Source organism: Molothrus aeneus, chromosome 6 (assembly GCF_037042795.1).
Source record: "Molothrus aeneus isolate 106 chromosome 6, BPBGC_Maene_1.0, whole genome shotgun sequence".
In the NCBI taxonomy this organism is placed as follows: domain Eukaryota; kingdom Metazoa; phylum Chordata; class Aves; order Passeriformes; family Icteridae; genus Molothrus; species Molothrus aeneus.
The window spans coordinates 22,034,346-22,049,193 of NC_089651.1; the positions used below are offsets into that span (position 1 = coordinate 22,034,346).

At 39.1% G+C, this 14,848-nt stretch overlaps 1 protein-coding gene across 1 annotated transcript in view; it reads left to right on the forward strand.

Annotated features, from left to right (window-relative positions):
• Nucleotides 1-14,848, forward strand: part of HSD17B12 (hydroxysteroid 17-beta dehydrogenase 12) — an 83,114-nt gene that overhangs the window by 63,676 nt on the left and 4,590 nt on the right. The window contains 3 exon segments of the mRNA XM_066552824.1: nt 2,086-2,120; nt 7,515-7,596; nt 10,947-11,012. Coding sequence (XP_066408921.1) covers nt 2,086-2,120; nt 7,515-7,596; nt 10,947-11,012 — 183 coding nt within the window.

Below are 14,848 nucleotides of genomic sequence, written 5' to 3' on the forward strand. Positions count from 1 at the left end.
GCAGGTTTGTGATAAACTGTTAGAGCTGCTTGGTGGGTTGCAATTTGGATTTAGACCATGAATGCATTTGTGTGGATTTATGACAACGTTTCAAATGTGGGGTCTCCCCTACACTACTGGGAAATTGTGTACTGGTTTTTCAGATCATTTATGGGTTGCCTAAGGGAAGGCAGTTCCAGTCCACGTCCATGTGCCAATCTGTGGAGATGATATGTGGCATTCCACTGCCCTGAGAGGCAAGAAACAGTATGCTGCTTTTTGCCAAGGGATCTGTGGAAGAGATCATAAAACTTGGATCAGATAAAAGCTCTTCCAATCTTGAACTAGTCTTAAAATCAGTCCAAATCATTCTTTATCCTTGAAGATTAAAATAAATAGTTGTTTCTACATCTCTTTTGGAGCATTAGTGTATGAAAAAGCTCATGTATACTTAAACTTAATACCAGAGGGTTTTTTGAAGCTGCATCAGATCTGTTTAGCTTGTTGATGCTTATCAGCTCTGAATACTTAGTTTGACTTCTGGGGCAGTGCTGACAGCACTGTGTGTCAACAGCTGACTTCATGAAAGGAAGGCCTGTTCAACTCTTGCCTGTACAGTCCCTTATCAAAACTGTCATGCAGTGTGGCTGATGGCAGAATCTTTTCTAAGGGAGAAATGCCAATAAGATGGAAAACACAGCCCTTCTCTAGCACTTTCTCTGTGTGTCAGCTGGAATCAACTGAGATTGTTTTCTTTTGTGTTTTTTTCTCCCTTATTCCTGATGTTTTATAATTAAAAATAAAAACAAACAAACAATAAAACCTCAAACCCAGATTGAGTCATATGTGAGGGCTAATGTAGTGATGATAATAAAATGAGTAGCTTCCTACAATAAAATCTGTTTCTTTGTAATCAAAGTGCTTGCAGGTGTTTTGTGTGCCTGTATATGCTGATTTCTTTTGTGTGTGTTTTTCTTCCCATACTATTCAAATATTCAGTGTTTTATTTTAAGCTATCAAGGTAATTTGGGATCAGTGGAAGTATCATTATGTTTTGGTGTGTGCTGGTTTTGGTATTTTATTACCCACCTCTCCATGTTCTCAAAAACTTTGTTGGAACACCTTTTAGATGTCAAATGTGGTAGCAGTTTATTTTTCTTGTGTGATCTGTCTTTGGTGTCAGTGGCAGTTATTCATAGGCTTATATGGGGCAGGGCTGAATTTGGCACAGGGAGAATTTTGATACTATTTCAGGAAGGCAGAAGTTTTGGATTTAAATTGTGTTTTAGGATGGTAGTAATTAGTAGTAGGAAAACTAACTATTTTACACTAATTAAAATTTTGTCCAAGTTTGGATCAATGCCTGATTTGTTTCCCTTGTCAGAGATGCTCTGTCTGCAACTGGGAATCTTGTTTTAGGATTACTGCTCAGGAGAATCCTTCAGCCAGCTTGTAGATGGATTGCTCAGAGTCATAATAAAGGCAGGAGTTTCCAAAGCAGTGAGGACGCTTGCCAGGTGACTTTTCTCTTGGGGGTGTAGTTTTTCCAGTGTGAAAACACCTGGGTAATCAGCAAAAATATTTTGGAGTCTTAAATATTTTCTGTAGTTAATAATATGTTCACTAGTTCTGTCAGTGCTCTTGCTGCTCCATAATTTGTCTTAAACTCAGCAGTTCAGTAAGCCTAGCTAAAATGTATTGGATAATGTTTTGAGTCTTGGCATAGGTGGTAAATTTAGTCAGAGTCGAGGAAGACAGGTGTTTTTTGCAGGGAGAGAAAGATGGTACATGTACTGTAGTACTCTGGTTTTTAATGTTCTGTAGAGGCTATGGATGCTGCAGAGTGGTGAAGACATTTGTTTTATTTACTCTTGTGCTACTGCCTAGATGGGTTCACCAGATTCAGTGCACACACTACTTGACAGAGCCAAGTTATCCAGGTAGAATAAAAATAAACTGCCTACGCAAAGTATGGGCTCTGCTTCCCTGAGCTGTGCTTGGGGTGGAGGGGGTGGCAGCTGCTTCTGGGAGGCAGGGAGGCTTCCCTCGGCCTCTGGCTGGCTGCTGGCTGCATTCTCAGCCATCACCAATGTTTTCCTTTTGCAGATGACACGATTGGTGCTGCCCGGCATGCTGGAAAGGTGAGTCACACTAACACTATCCAGACAAAGTCATCATTATTTATAGGGGAGAATCCTTTCTTGAAAAATTCATTACTGTGACTAATCAGCCTAGTCTCCATGTTTTAATGGCAGAGTATTGCTGGGTGAGTCACGCTGATGGTGCATGAATCATCAGACGGTGGAAGCCTTTTCCACTCGATTCCCTTTTTATTTTTCCTCTCCCTTCTCCACTGTTGTGGTGATTCCTTTTAGAACAGAATTAAAAAGCCCGTCTGACTCATCAGCACTAACTCAACAACCTGCTATTCTGAGGGGGTGGTTACAGTTCCTGGGAATAACCTTCTTAAGGCTATTTCTCTAAGTCATTGTAAGTAAAATGGATGCAAAGAATATGTTCTCATTATACAGTAGGAGGTATATTGAGGAAAGGCTGTTATCATTTGGAAGAGTAGAATTGAAGACCAGCTCTTTAGAATAACACACCACTGTCAACAGGGAAGACGTGTACTGACTTCCCAGCTAGCTCCCAGGTGAAACCAAAAGGTTCGTGATTTCCATTTAGTCTCCCCCAGGCTGTTTTGCAGCTGCTGTTGGCTCTGCTGGCTGTTTGCCATCTCTCTTGGGGTGCTAACCCCGCCTTGCTGGGGGTTGCCCTGGATGAGGCTTGAGCTGTGTTCACAGTACTGGGGAAAACTCAGTAGAACCATGCAAACGAATGCAGCAGGAGGAGTCCCTGTATGGGGCAAGCCTCCAAATCTAGCAAAGATGATGAGAAAAAAAAAATAAAAAGGGTTATTTTATGTCGTCCCACTGTCTGAGAGTCTTCAGTGCAGACCAGAATTCAGTTATTCTCATGTTGCACAGATACACAGATGTTTCACTTCTAAAACAAAGCTTCTTCCTGGGTGCAAATTGTCAGAGCCAGCAGTCAGTATGGAGGTCAGTGTCTAGCACATCAGGATGATGGTGAGCTAAGATTTTTACTTAGCCAATCAGGAGATATGAATAAGTTCATTTCATGTAAAGAGATTTGAGCCCAAGACTGAGCTCTGGGGCAGGAGTGTAATATTTCCCAATGAAGCTGGTGTAGAGGGTGAGGATTATTATAGTATAGTGGTGATACATACTCAGGGCTCCTAGGTCAGAAGCTACTCCTTGTCCTTGTACTGTTATTGATAGATAAAGGGACTTGTTTTTTGTGAAACCACTGTCCTCTGAAGGTGCCAACATGACCAAAACATTTATACTTTTGTGGGGATTTAATGTTGTTTCATTATTAGGTTTTGGAACTTAAAAACTCCTAAGTTTCTTGCCTCAGTTTCTTCTTTAAGAAATATTGTAGCTGTCCACTTGGCAGAGTTATCTCTTCAGCTTCTCAGGACAGAATGGTGTATACTCTACTTACAGAATATCTTGCATAGGTTTTTCTGTTCCACATCCATGCAGGTAAGATGACTTGAATGAAAGGCAGCAAATCAGGATCCTGCTGACTTCTGGTTCTGACTGCCCTTGAGCATACATTGTCTTTCCTCTTAGTTGTCTAACTTCATGACTACCTCAGGGGTTCTGAGGATAAATGTTCGAGAAGCCTGGAAAGAAAAGGTTAATGTTAGTTAAAAAGAATTGAATATGCATCTTGAGCTTTTTCCTGACTATAAGAAACCACTTTAAAAGACTGGTCCATTTGGATGACAGCCTTGCTTTCCATCTCAGGGGAAAATATTTGAAAAAGCTTCAGTTTTCTCTTTGATTTTTGTGAAGTTGGTTGGGTTTGCAGTGCACATAAGCAGTGCCTGCAGCTGCCAGCTCCTGCACAGTCACAGCTCACAGGTCATTAACACTGCTAGGAGTCTGTAACCACAGGGGGACATGGATGTCCAGCAAATCCAAGGGCATGAATGAATTGGAGCTGGATTCTGCTGCTCTTCAGGTCTGCCATATATTTCTCACATGGGACCACAGGCTAGAAAAAAGGGCTTCAGGCTCTAAGAATAAGGCTAGACTAAGAACCTCATTGTCATTCCTCACTTGTTCAAGGAGGAGAGCATGTTGAGTAGATAGATGTGACGTAGCGTGTTAGAGCATCTTGCAGCTTGCTCTAGCACGTATTTGAATGTTGGCTTTATGACAATATATTGCAAGATAAATACAAAAATAGAGCATACTTTGCATGCTTTGCATCCAGGTCTGATAAGAGTAAACAAAGCTACATCTTGGTGTGCCTTTTACTTTTCTATTTATAATAAACACAGCTGCATTAGATGAATGCCACTTCTGGTAATGGCATTTAGATTCTCTGCTGTGACTTCTCTCCAGTGTTTTGAACATTTAAAGTGACAATTTATTATCTGAAGCTTCCTATTATACTTAAATGAGCAGTTCCTGTATAAATACTCAGGCTACTGTCTGAGATGGGAAACTCATAGAACTGAAAATCAAGGCTTGATGTCTTTGGGAACAAAAAAAAAGCCACCACCACAAAAAATCAGTTGGCTGTTGCTAGACAAACACCAAACTATGGTATTTATTGCCAGGAAAGTAGCAAGTGCATAATTACATTACAGAAGAAGCTTGCTCTTTCCACTTGGCATGCAGCTGGAGCAGGCGCTGGTTGCCACAGCAACAGGGAGATGGCTAAATATAGCCTCCCTGGTGCTGGACCACTTAAGGTAGAATGACTGGGAGGTGTGAGGGTGTGGGCCTGGCTCTCTTCATCTTAACCAACTTTTTTTGTTTGGTTTTGTTTTGCTTTTTATTTCCCATTAAGGGCACAGTTGAATTAGATGGAGCCAAAATTTCTTTTTACCATGCTGATGCTTGAGTAATTCTTCAGATCCTTCTCTAAAAACATTTATTCTGCAATTCCTCAAAGAAGCAGAATTGTAATTGGAGTAATTGGAAGTGTTCCCCCTACTCACATGCTTCTCAATTTCATTTTATCTGGAGGTTTTACGTTATGAGCTTTTAAGGCTAGGACTGTTTTCTTTAAAATGTAAAAATACAAACCGCAAAACCCCCAGTGGCACTGACTGCTTCAAAGAGACCAATACACAGAGCTTCTGCAAGGGGCTGCTGTTAATGTTTTGTGTTTCCAGGAAGGGTTTCTTCACTGGGTCAGACCATTAATTCAATTCACTCCATCTAGGTGGTGGTCACGACTCCTGCTAGAAAGTTGCAGTGTAGCCAGGCACTCTGAGACCTGTGCTTGCAGCCTGCATGTCAGCCTCTCTTCCCAAGCTTCAGTTTGTTTTAAAAGCATGAGGCTTGTGTTTATCCATATCAATGCTTGTCCTTCTTTGAATCCTGTTAAGGTTTTGTCTTCAGTTAGGTTTTGTGGCAAGTACTCCCTAGTCTGAATATGAGAAGAGCACTTTGGTTTTTTGGATCTAAATTTCAGTCTTCCATTTAAATAAATGTCATCTTTCTTTTGTATTCTGAGAAGCTGAATCAAAATCTTGATCTTTTTCATTTGTTAGTGTGTGTACTCTTATCATGGCTGCTCTTAATAGTCTCTTAAATAAATAAATTGATGTCTCAGAGTGGATTTTTTTCTTCTCTTCCCCTTTCTTAAATCATCAGTTTCTTAATATTTCTGTTCAGTATTTGGAGGGATAAAGATGGTTTGTAGACTGTAATTCAGGATTTCGGTGGTGGTGGAGGATCTGTCCCTGCCATTCCCAGCATCCTGTTGTTTGGCTGGTTTTGGTGACTGCTGCACAAAATAGAACTTCTTGTTCAGGTTTTTCATGGAGGGGACAGTTGGTTTAGAGCCCTGCAAGGTTTGTGATTAATTCACAATTTTTTTCTTTAGTAAGCATTGTTTTGGTTATTGATAATAGATTATTGATGCATTCTTAATACTGATTTTTCACCTGCCATTTTGTAGTCTGTTCACATTCTCCAATCTGATAATCTCTTAAAAAATGAATAAATACTCATTTCATTGCTAATCTCAATTTGAGCTCATAAATAAAATATCACAGTCACTGCCTGTCTTGATACAAAAAACTTCTATGATCCACTGTTAACCTTTTGCTGTCTTGAAAATTCCTGATTAATTTGTGATCTTACCCTTTCCATGCTACATATTTGGATCAGTGTTACTACCTTACTTCACCAACCAAGCCTCGCAGGGAAGTCCTGAAAAACACAATGAACTTTGGCAAAGGTGCTTGAAATCCTGAATGACTGAAATTATTCTTTGCTGTCACATTTGCCATCTCATTCCTTGTGACAAATCAGTCACAGATGTAATTTACACTTGTATCATTGCACAAGCCATGCTGGTTTGAATCTATTGTCATGATTTCCAAAGCATTTATATTGTTTTAATTTTTAACAGTGACTTAAATTACTGGTTTTTTATAAGATGGTTACTGAAATGATTGTGGCAGCAGTGGTGTAGGGTGCACCTGGTTGAACAAATCTGATGGAAACTGTTGTGAATCTGCAGGACTTGAGCTGTGTGATGTCTGCCTGCATGAGTGTTCTCACTGCACTGAGCATGGCATACTTATTCTATGTTCAGTTAGATAAACTGGCTTGAATTTCCAACAGGGTGGGAAGAAGTAGAGATTTATCTTTCACTATGTTGGACTGTCTTGCAGGACCTTCTAACAGAGTAATTGCCCTAATTTGCATAAAGCTTTTAAAATTATTTCTTTTTTCTACCTAGCACTAAGTATGTCTGGTTTTGTAGGTAAAACTAGCCTCAGAAATAGATATGGCTCAAATCAGTTTATATTGGGAGGTCAGGAGCCTTCCTGTCCTATGTATGTGCTTTTGAAAGGCTTGACAGAGCAGGTGTCTTTTCAGGTACCTTTACCTAATTTCAGGTATCTTTACCAAAATACTGTTGATAAATACCTTCAGTGTTACTGTAAAACAGCTGTAAGACAAGTTTCATTTTCTGTGTTCATCCACTGAATATCTTCCATATTTATTAAATTCTGTATTTGAGCAGTAAATTCAGATCCTTGCTATCTTGAAGATCCATTATGAAGTAATATTTAGAAGATGAAAGTAATTATCAAAGTGTAAATCATACAATGCAACTGTGTTGCCATTTCTGCCATCTTATCCCAAGATGTAGAAGTTCCTCTTGAACTTGTGCCAGCTTGACTCAGTGGTTTTGCATCGTTTAGCTCATTGTGTGTGTATGTAAATGTGTATATAAATACAACTTTGATTCTCTTGCTGTATTGATCTTGGAGTTGCTCCTGATTTATGCCAGCTGCTTGGATACTTCTAACTGTGCATAAAGTGAATTTCACTTCAGGATTTGGTTGGGATTTTTAACCAGATCTTAATCTCAGTTGCATTCTAAAGGGTGTTATTAGGCTTGCTGTAATTTTTGGAAACATGAAAGTTGTTTCCTTTATTTCATTATAATATATCTTGGCTTCCTTTCAGATCAAAAGGGATAATCCTGAATATCTCATCAGCTTCAGGGATGTGTCCAACTCCACTGCTGACTCTTTACTCTGCAACCAAGGTAAGTGTTCCTTTCCACACTGAAATCAAGTGTCAAACATAAGGCAACACTCACAGGAATAAATGTTTTGGTGTCCATCTAGTGGTGCTTTCATGAACTAAAAGCTCAGAGTCTCTGTCTTGAGTTTTTCCAATAGGGGAAGCTGGAAGGTTGAAAGAAAACTGAGTGCAAGGGTTTACCGGCATAGAAATGACTATTTTATGTATTTCCTCATGTATTCCATTTTTAAATTGAAAAGGATAGTAGTCTACCAAGCAAGCTTAGTGCAAATCTGAGAAAGAACATTGACTAAGTTTAACACGCTTTCTTATTTTGGTTTTGAAATGTCTTTCTCCTAAATTCTGTGATAATTCTATGATCTATATTTCATCTTAAGTTCATCTGCTCTAGTTTCCCTTTGTGTTGCTGGGACAGTTTCATCTTTTTGCAGCCGGTCATATTTTTTTTTTCCCCAAAGATAATTTCAGGGGATTCTAAAATGTTGCCCTAAAATATCTCCAGTGAACACTGTAAAAACAGAATGTGGCTACCCAGCATGGAACTGAGGCATATGTGATAAAACAGAATGCAAGAGACATTTACACTGGCATTAAAGCAGTATGGCACTACAGCTTTTTCAGGCATACCTGGTAATTACCTTGAATATTTCAAGCATCTCAGAGTCTAAGCAGAACCTTGACTGGATGAAGAAACCTTCAGTAGTGTCATTCGTGTCAAAACAGACTCGCATTTCCTCTAGATTCTCAGTAACATCTTCATATTTCCAGAAGGGAGTTGATGCACACTATTTTATTCATACTAAAGGAGGGCATATATTTAAGTTTAGAAGCCTGAAGTAGCTTTAGGTGATAAAATTTCCCCTTGAAATAGATGTTTCCTGAGAGGACAATTTTTTGTTTTAATACAAATGGTCACTTTGTTGTGGCAGTGCTTTCAGCTTTATGGAATCAACTGAGCTTCTGATTTTAGTGATAATATATCTTACACTGCTTTGGTAAGTTTTTTTTTTTTTCTAACAGGAATCTGAAATATTTCTTCCCCTCCCCTTAAAAAACTTAGTTACAGGTTGAATAATCTGCCTATTCTCAGCACTGCCCATCTTCTCCTACAGCAAGATTAGTAGGCATGAAAGTGACTCCCCTAATGTAGCTATAGAAAGACAGTATCTGCAGTTTCTAGTTTGGTTTTTTTTTTTCCTCATCTATTTAAAGGGGATTTAAAGCATAATAATACCCTTCAGGTGTAAGTCAATGACTTTGACTAATTATCAGGAACAAATGTGGTCTTTAACCTTCCTGTGGAGAATTCCCTAGTTTACACTGGAATGAGACTCTTTTAAAGGAATCATAGTGCTATATTTTGACAGGTTTATCTACCTGTGTTAATGCTAATGAGAAGTGAAATATGATTATATCATTTCCCACCTCACCCCCATGCCTCTACTCATGACTATTTTATGTATTTTATGTATTGGATATCCAAGGAGAATAAATTTTCCAACATGCAGTGCTTATCTGCTTATTCAGGGAATGTTTACTTAGAGAGCATTCTTAAAACTTCAGGTTCAAGGTTGTTGGGGGACTTGAGCTTGTGGAGGTAGAAAGACCAACTTGTCTTGAAATAAATTCTTCAAGAAGAAAAACTCCAAAGCTTATTTGTATACAGGAAATAGCTTTCACTTCTCATGTAAAATGAACATTTTCCTTATAGCAAGCTCATTGCAACCAGTAGAGAAGACGGTCTTTTGTATTTTGTCTCCATATCTGGAGCAGTAGCCAACATCAGGACTTTTGTCATGGAGGAATAGTTAGAAATTTGAATGATCAAAGCACTTTCATTAACATAATATAGTTCTTTTTAATAGATTATCAGTATACTCTGTGCAGGTATTACACATGCACCTGACTGCTGTGTTCAGTTACTGCACCAAACCATTTGGCATGTCCATGCAGGTACCTTCCTGTCCAAGAGGATGGTCAGAGGATTCATTTCAGTAGCTGCTGCTAGGCCAGACTTTCAGTCTCATTCATGCTGAGTACTGAATTTTGTTACGAACTTATACTCAGGGGAGAGGGAGAAAGAAAGAAAGAGCAACTGAACAGCAGATAAGCTTTTTATGGCTTAAGGGGCCTCCTGCTAGCTTATACATGCAACTTGAAGAAGAAAAGGACCTACCTGCTATACAGCAAAATCCAGTTTTATTTCAGATCTTCCAAGTATGCTCAGCAGAGTGTCTTTAGAAATAGTCCAGTAGTGTGGGAGTGTTTCTGTTGCTTCTTGTATAGGCTGAATTCAGTGGGATGGCCTGTGTAGGAAAAAGACTGGCCACTGCGAACTTTAGGTGCTGGCTTCAGTTAAGACTTGTGTTAAACCACTGGGGACATGGTGACCAAAGGAAAACTGTAAAGGAGGTGCAGTACCAGAGCTTTGCTGCTTGGTTTGAATCTGGTGTGAAGCAACTGCTTCTTAAATAGTTGAACTAATTTACTTAGTATTTATTTTAGCTTCAAGCATGGATGGGATGGTTTAGCTCATTCAGTTGAAGGTACTCTATTCATCCTACTTGGCTGTATCATTTCTCTAAAACAAGAAACCGTAGCAGAACCTGGTATTTTGTCTCATTGGACAAGAGGGTAAGGGGAAAGAGTAGTTTAGAAGAATTTGGGAAGTGGGAATCTATGCTGGTTTGAACTGCTGAGTAGCCTTAGCACAATATTTCCTGGCAGGTTAAGGAGGTGGCTGTATCAGCTTTGAGAGCATCTTGAAGGCAGGTGTTAACATCCACCTTTTAAGTTCTTTAACCTCTTTCTTTGAACTTTCAGTTTTGCAGTTTCTAAAACTTCCAGAAGTTTGGAGGAGAATCTGTGGAGATGGACTTGAGGATTAGGAAGAAGTGTCACCATAGGATGTCATTTTTTAGAAGTGTAAAGGCAGAAGACTAAGTGTTTAAACACTGTGTTCTAAAAACCATGCACAAGAGGAACCCAATTAAATCACTCTTAAAAATATCCAAGAAGATGACATAAAGTAGTGAACAATGTGAACATGAAGTTGTCTTTTCCTCTTTTAACTAGGCTTTATTTAACAAATTGAGTTCCTTTTCCTTCTAAATTAAAAAGGGGATTATTTGTTTAGGTTGAGCCTTGCTTCTGTAAAAATACTTCATAAGCATACAGTTTCTATTTGAATGACATTGCTCTTGTATGCAAAGTTTCATTGAAAACCTAGGGTTTTCAGTTTGAAAACAGGAACTCCAAATAGTAACTCAAATACTTTTACACAAAACTGTTAAACTAGAGTTTCCATTGTAACATGTAGCATGCTGCATGTTTCCCTTCTTCTCTCTGCAGGCTTTTGTGGATTACTTCTCCAGAGGCCTCAATGCAGAATACAAGAGCAAGGGCATCATTGTGCAGGTGAGTAGCTTGTTTCATGTAAGTGTGGTTACCACAGCAACATTGGTGTCTTGGCAACAAAAAGGAATCAGCATATTCTCTTATTCATGAGTGTGTGACACAGATTAAGGATAAGGATTTCCTTTGATCCCATTAGCAGCTTTCTTAAATTACTCTGAAACCATGGGTCTTGAAGCAACAAAAGACATGGTTTGATTTTGTGTGGTTTTAGCTGATGGTGCTAATTGAACCCTTATGGATAAAGTATTCCATAAAACTGTGCAGAGTGCTGTAGAATACATCTTTATGAAGCTTCATCTACTGGAATACACTTGTGGAATGCATTTGTACAGGCATTCCATGGGTAACAGCCCTAACAACTAGAATAGGAGAATCCCTGCAGTGTCAGTGAATCAACTGCTAATCTAAGCATAGTTGAAGAATGAACAAAAGCCTCAAAGAGCCTTCATGTGTAACTGACTGATTTAATTTTCTGTATTGCTAAAGAGTCTTGCTTCATAGCCCTCCTTGCCCCCTCCCCATTTGTTTACCTGCCTTGATTTTAATTATTTTTGGCATGGCAAAAAGCAAACCATACCAGTTTCTCACAGCTTTATCGGATTTTGCTTTAATATCACTTCTCACATACTCTTAGTGTTTGCTTCCAAAGCTGGAATTTCCAGCTTTGATCACAGTGAACCTTCCATTGCTGATTAAACCTCTCCAGAGCAAGAATCAGGTTAATAAAGGTGGTATGAGATCTTACCTGCACTGTGAAGACAATGGTATCTCTTTTTGAAGTTCAGTTAGGGATCTTGCAAACAGGGTTGCCTATGTCCATGCCTCTCATTTCTCTGTTCTGTGTGGTGGTTCTCAAATCCACTTGAACTTCAAAGGCTTTATGAAACTCAAAGCACAAAGTTGCCTGCTTTAAATGTGTAATCATTATACAAAAGAGCACAACTCTTATTACTGGCTAATACTATAGGGAAATTGTTACCAGATTAAGGCTATGTTACCTTTTTGATGTGCTAGATTATTTTTTCCTTTTAAGTGTATTTAGCAAAACAAGAACTTCTCACCATAAAATGTCCTGTCACATTTCCTGAGAATGGATTGCATTAAGAAAAAAAGACAGTTAAGACAGTTGTTGGGTGAGCTATTCCCATGTAGTCACCGGCCTTTTAGTGGGAACCTCCTGTAAACCTAGATTTAAACTTGGTACTAAATAAAGCTTCACTTCTCCCCTGGGTGCTTGATTCTGTGCCCTAGCACTCTGGTATGTACAGCCAGACCAATGTGCAGCAATGGAGCATGCATAAAAAAGGTAGCATTCTGAACAGGTACAGGTTCAGCATACAGGGTCATCTTGTGTGCTCTCAGTTCTTGAAGTGGATTTAGCTGGAATAACTTTCAGTGTTTCATGTCTTCTTGTTACTTTCTCTTCTCACAGCTCCAAACTGTCCTGCAATGGGCCAATGTTTACCACATGGCAAGTTCCTTACAGCTTTCTCACCATTTCTGCCTGCTTGATTACTTCTACCTCCTCAGTGTCTTTCAAATTGTACTACTAGCAGATTTAGCTCCACTATCAGACAGCTGTTCTTCAGTAATTTTCATCTACATGCAATGTAGCCCTCTCTCAGTCTGTCACATCACAGTCTCAAAATGAGACTCAAGGAACTGGTAAAGTATTGCCCTTTCCTACATCAAGAGTATCAAATCTTCTGGGTGGACTTCCTTCCTGCTGAAGTCTGTCTACAAGCTGAGCCATAGGCCCCTTCAACACACAGCTTCACTGACAATAAAGATGGTATGAATTTGTGGGGGCCTGTGTTGTGGTACCACATCCAGCCTCTGTTTTCTGGTGTTTTCTTAGGCATAGCTACTCATAAGTTACTTCAGTGTGAAGGTGCTTAGAGACAGATGCTTACAGGAGAAGGAGCTGTTACGTCTTTGGGATCTGTTGTTTCTATGTGCAGCCTTCTCCTCCTCCCCAGATTTTGTCTAAATAGTACTCTTAGCAGTTTGAGAGGAGAATGAAGGAGGAGCAAGGACTGTTTGTTGATGCCTATGGAGGAGTACCTGTTGAGACTGTAAAGGTAAATACCCCAGTAACTCATGATTGGATAAAGGCATTAAGCACAATATGAATGTACATAGTGTAGGAAAGGTTTTCTAGCTTTTGGATATAGAAAAGCTAGGGAAAGGGTTTTTAATGTCTTACATTTTTAGGATTGCAAACAAATGAAGAATTTAATCTAATTTTCTGTATTTTCAGTTATGCTTTCCTGTACAAAGCTGTACAGGTTGTGGTAAACTGCCTTTTTGTGACTCTGGTGTTGGCTTAGGATGCTGAATTCCTGACAGCGCTGTTTTTTATCCCTTAAATGTAGACAGTGAATTGCCATTGAGTTATGTGGATCTGATTATCAATAGCTGTCACAGCTTCAATTTGTTATGCTAATTTTTTGCAGGTCCATGTCCTTGTCCTCCTGTTTCAGCCTAAGTCACTATAAGCCACTAATGAGTATTACAAGTACCTTCCTGTGAAGACTAGCTGACTTATCTCCTTCAATCCCTAAGGAAGATTGCATCCTTCTTAGATTTTTTTGAAGTACATCTCTATAACCTTCAGAAGCATTACACTTTTAATTCCAGACTTGCCCTTCCAGCTAGATCATCATCATTGAAACCAGTTAACTTCTGCCATGCAATACCTGCAGAGTACCACTGTGTGAAAAGCAGAAACAAAATGCTGGAGGGATTTTATCAGTTTCTTCGTAGCAGCCTCAAGTATGTGTCTTGCTGAAGTGGATTACCATCTGTGGAAGCTTAGTTTTGATAGTGCTTTTGTTGTAGTGTAGCCATCTTTGGAATAAAAATATACTTTTCTGGCTGATAGGTCTGCTTAATTTTTCAGAAGCAGCACAGTAATAGCATAGGTTAAAACTTTGTGTGTATTTACATAGGGAAAAGAGGCATAAGAAAAGAAACAAGGAAGAAGGTGACAAACTTTTCTCAAGACTTTCAAAAAGATCTCCCCTTGAAAGATTTCTGCAGACTTATGAAATTTTTGCTCTTTTAATATGTCTAGAAATATTGCTTGGTTCTTTGACCCTTTCTTTTACTCTCATTTTAAACTTCAGGTAGTTATTGGCATTGTCCCTCTGTACTTCATTACTATGCATAGCAAAAGTATAGTGCTAGGAACTTGAACTATCTGTTTTCTTTTATTGTATTCACTACATAAAATACTAGACCACAAATTCATGAAAATGTTCATTTAAAAGGATTACCAGAAAGTTTTCTACCCTAACCTCCTGCTCTCCCAGCAGCTGGATTGCCTAGCAATTAGCAGAGGGATTGCTGCTGTATTTAGATACAGGTCATGGGCTAATTGTGGCTTTATACAGCCAAATCTTGGAAACCTTCAAGGGCAGGGGTGCTGTGAGCTCTCTGGACAGTCTGTTTGAATTTTATATTGCTCTCCTAGTGAAAAGGCTTTCTCCCTAATGTCCAGTCTGACAGTCTACAGCCAAAATTGACAGTTGTCCCTCTTGTCATTTGATCAGGCATTACCAAGAGGAGTTTGGCTCTTATCTTCATAACTACCATTGAAATAATTTTAGGTAAGATGTCACCACCAGCTTCCTTTTCACAACACTGAACAGGCCCAGCTGTATCTCCAGATATTCACAAAAGTTTGATGTCACCAAAGTGATGTTTACTGGCATTACCATCCTTCCTTCGAAAGCATTTTTGCTTTGCTGTTCAGCTTTCTATGCAGATCAGCTTTGGTTGATGCAACTCTTCCGTTTCCCTTTTATGTTCCCCACTCTCCTTTTTCCCACATT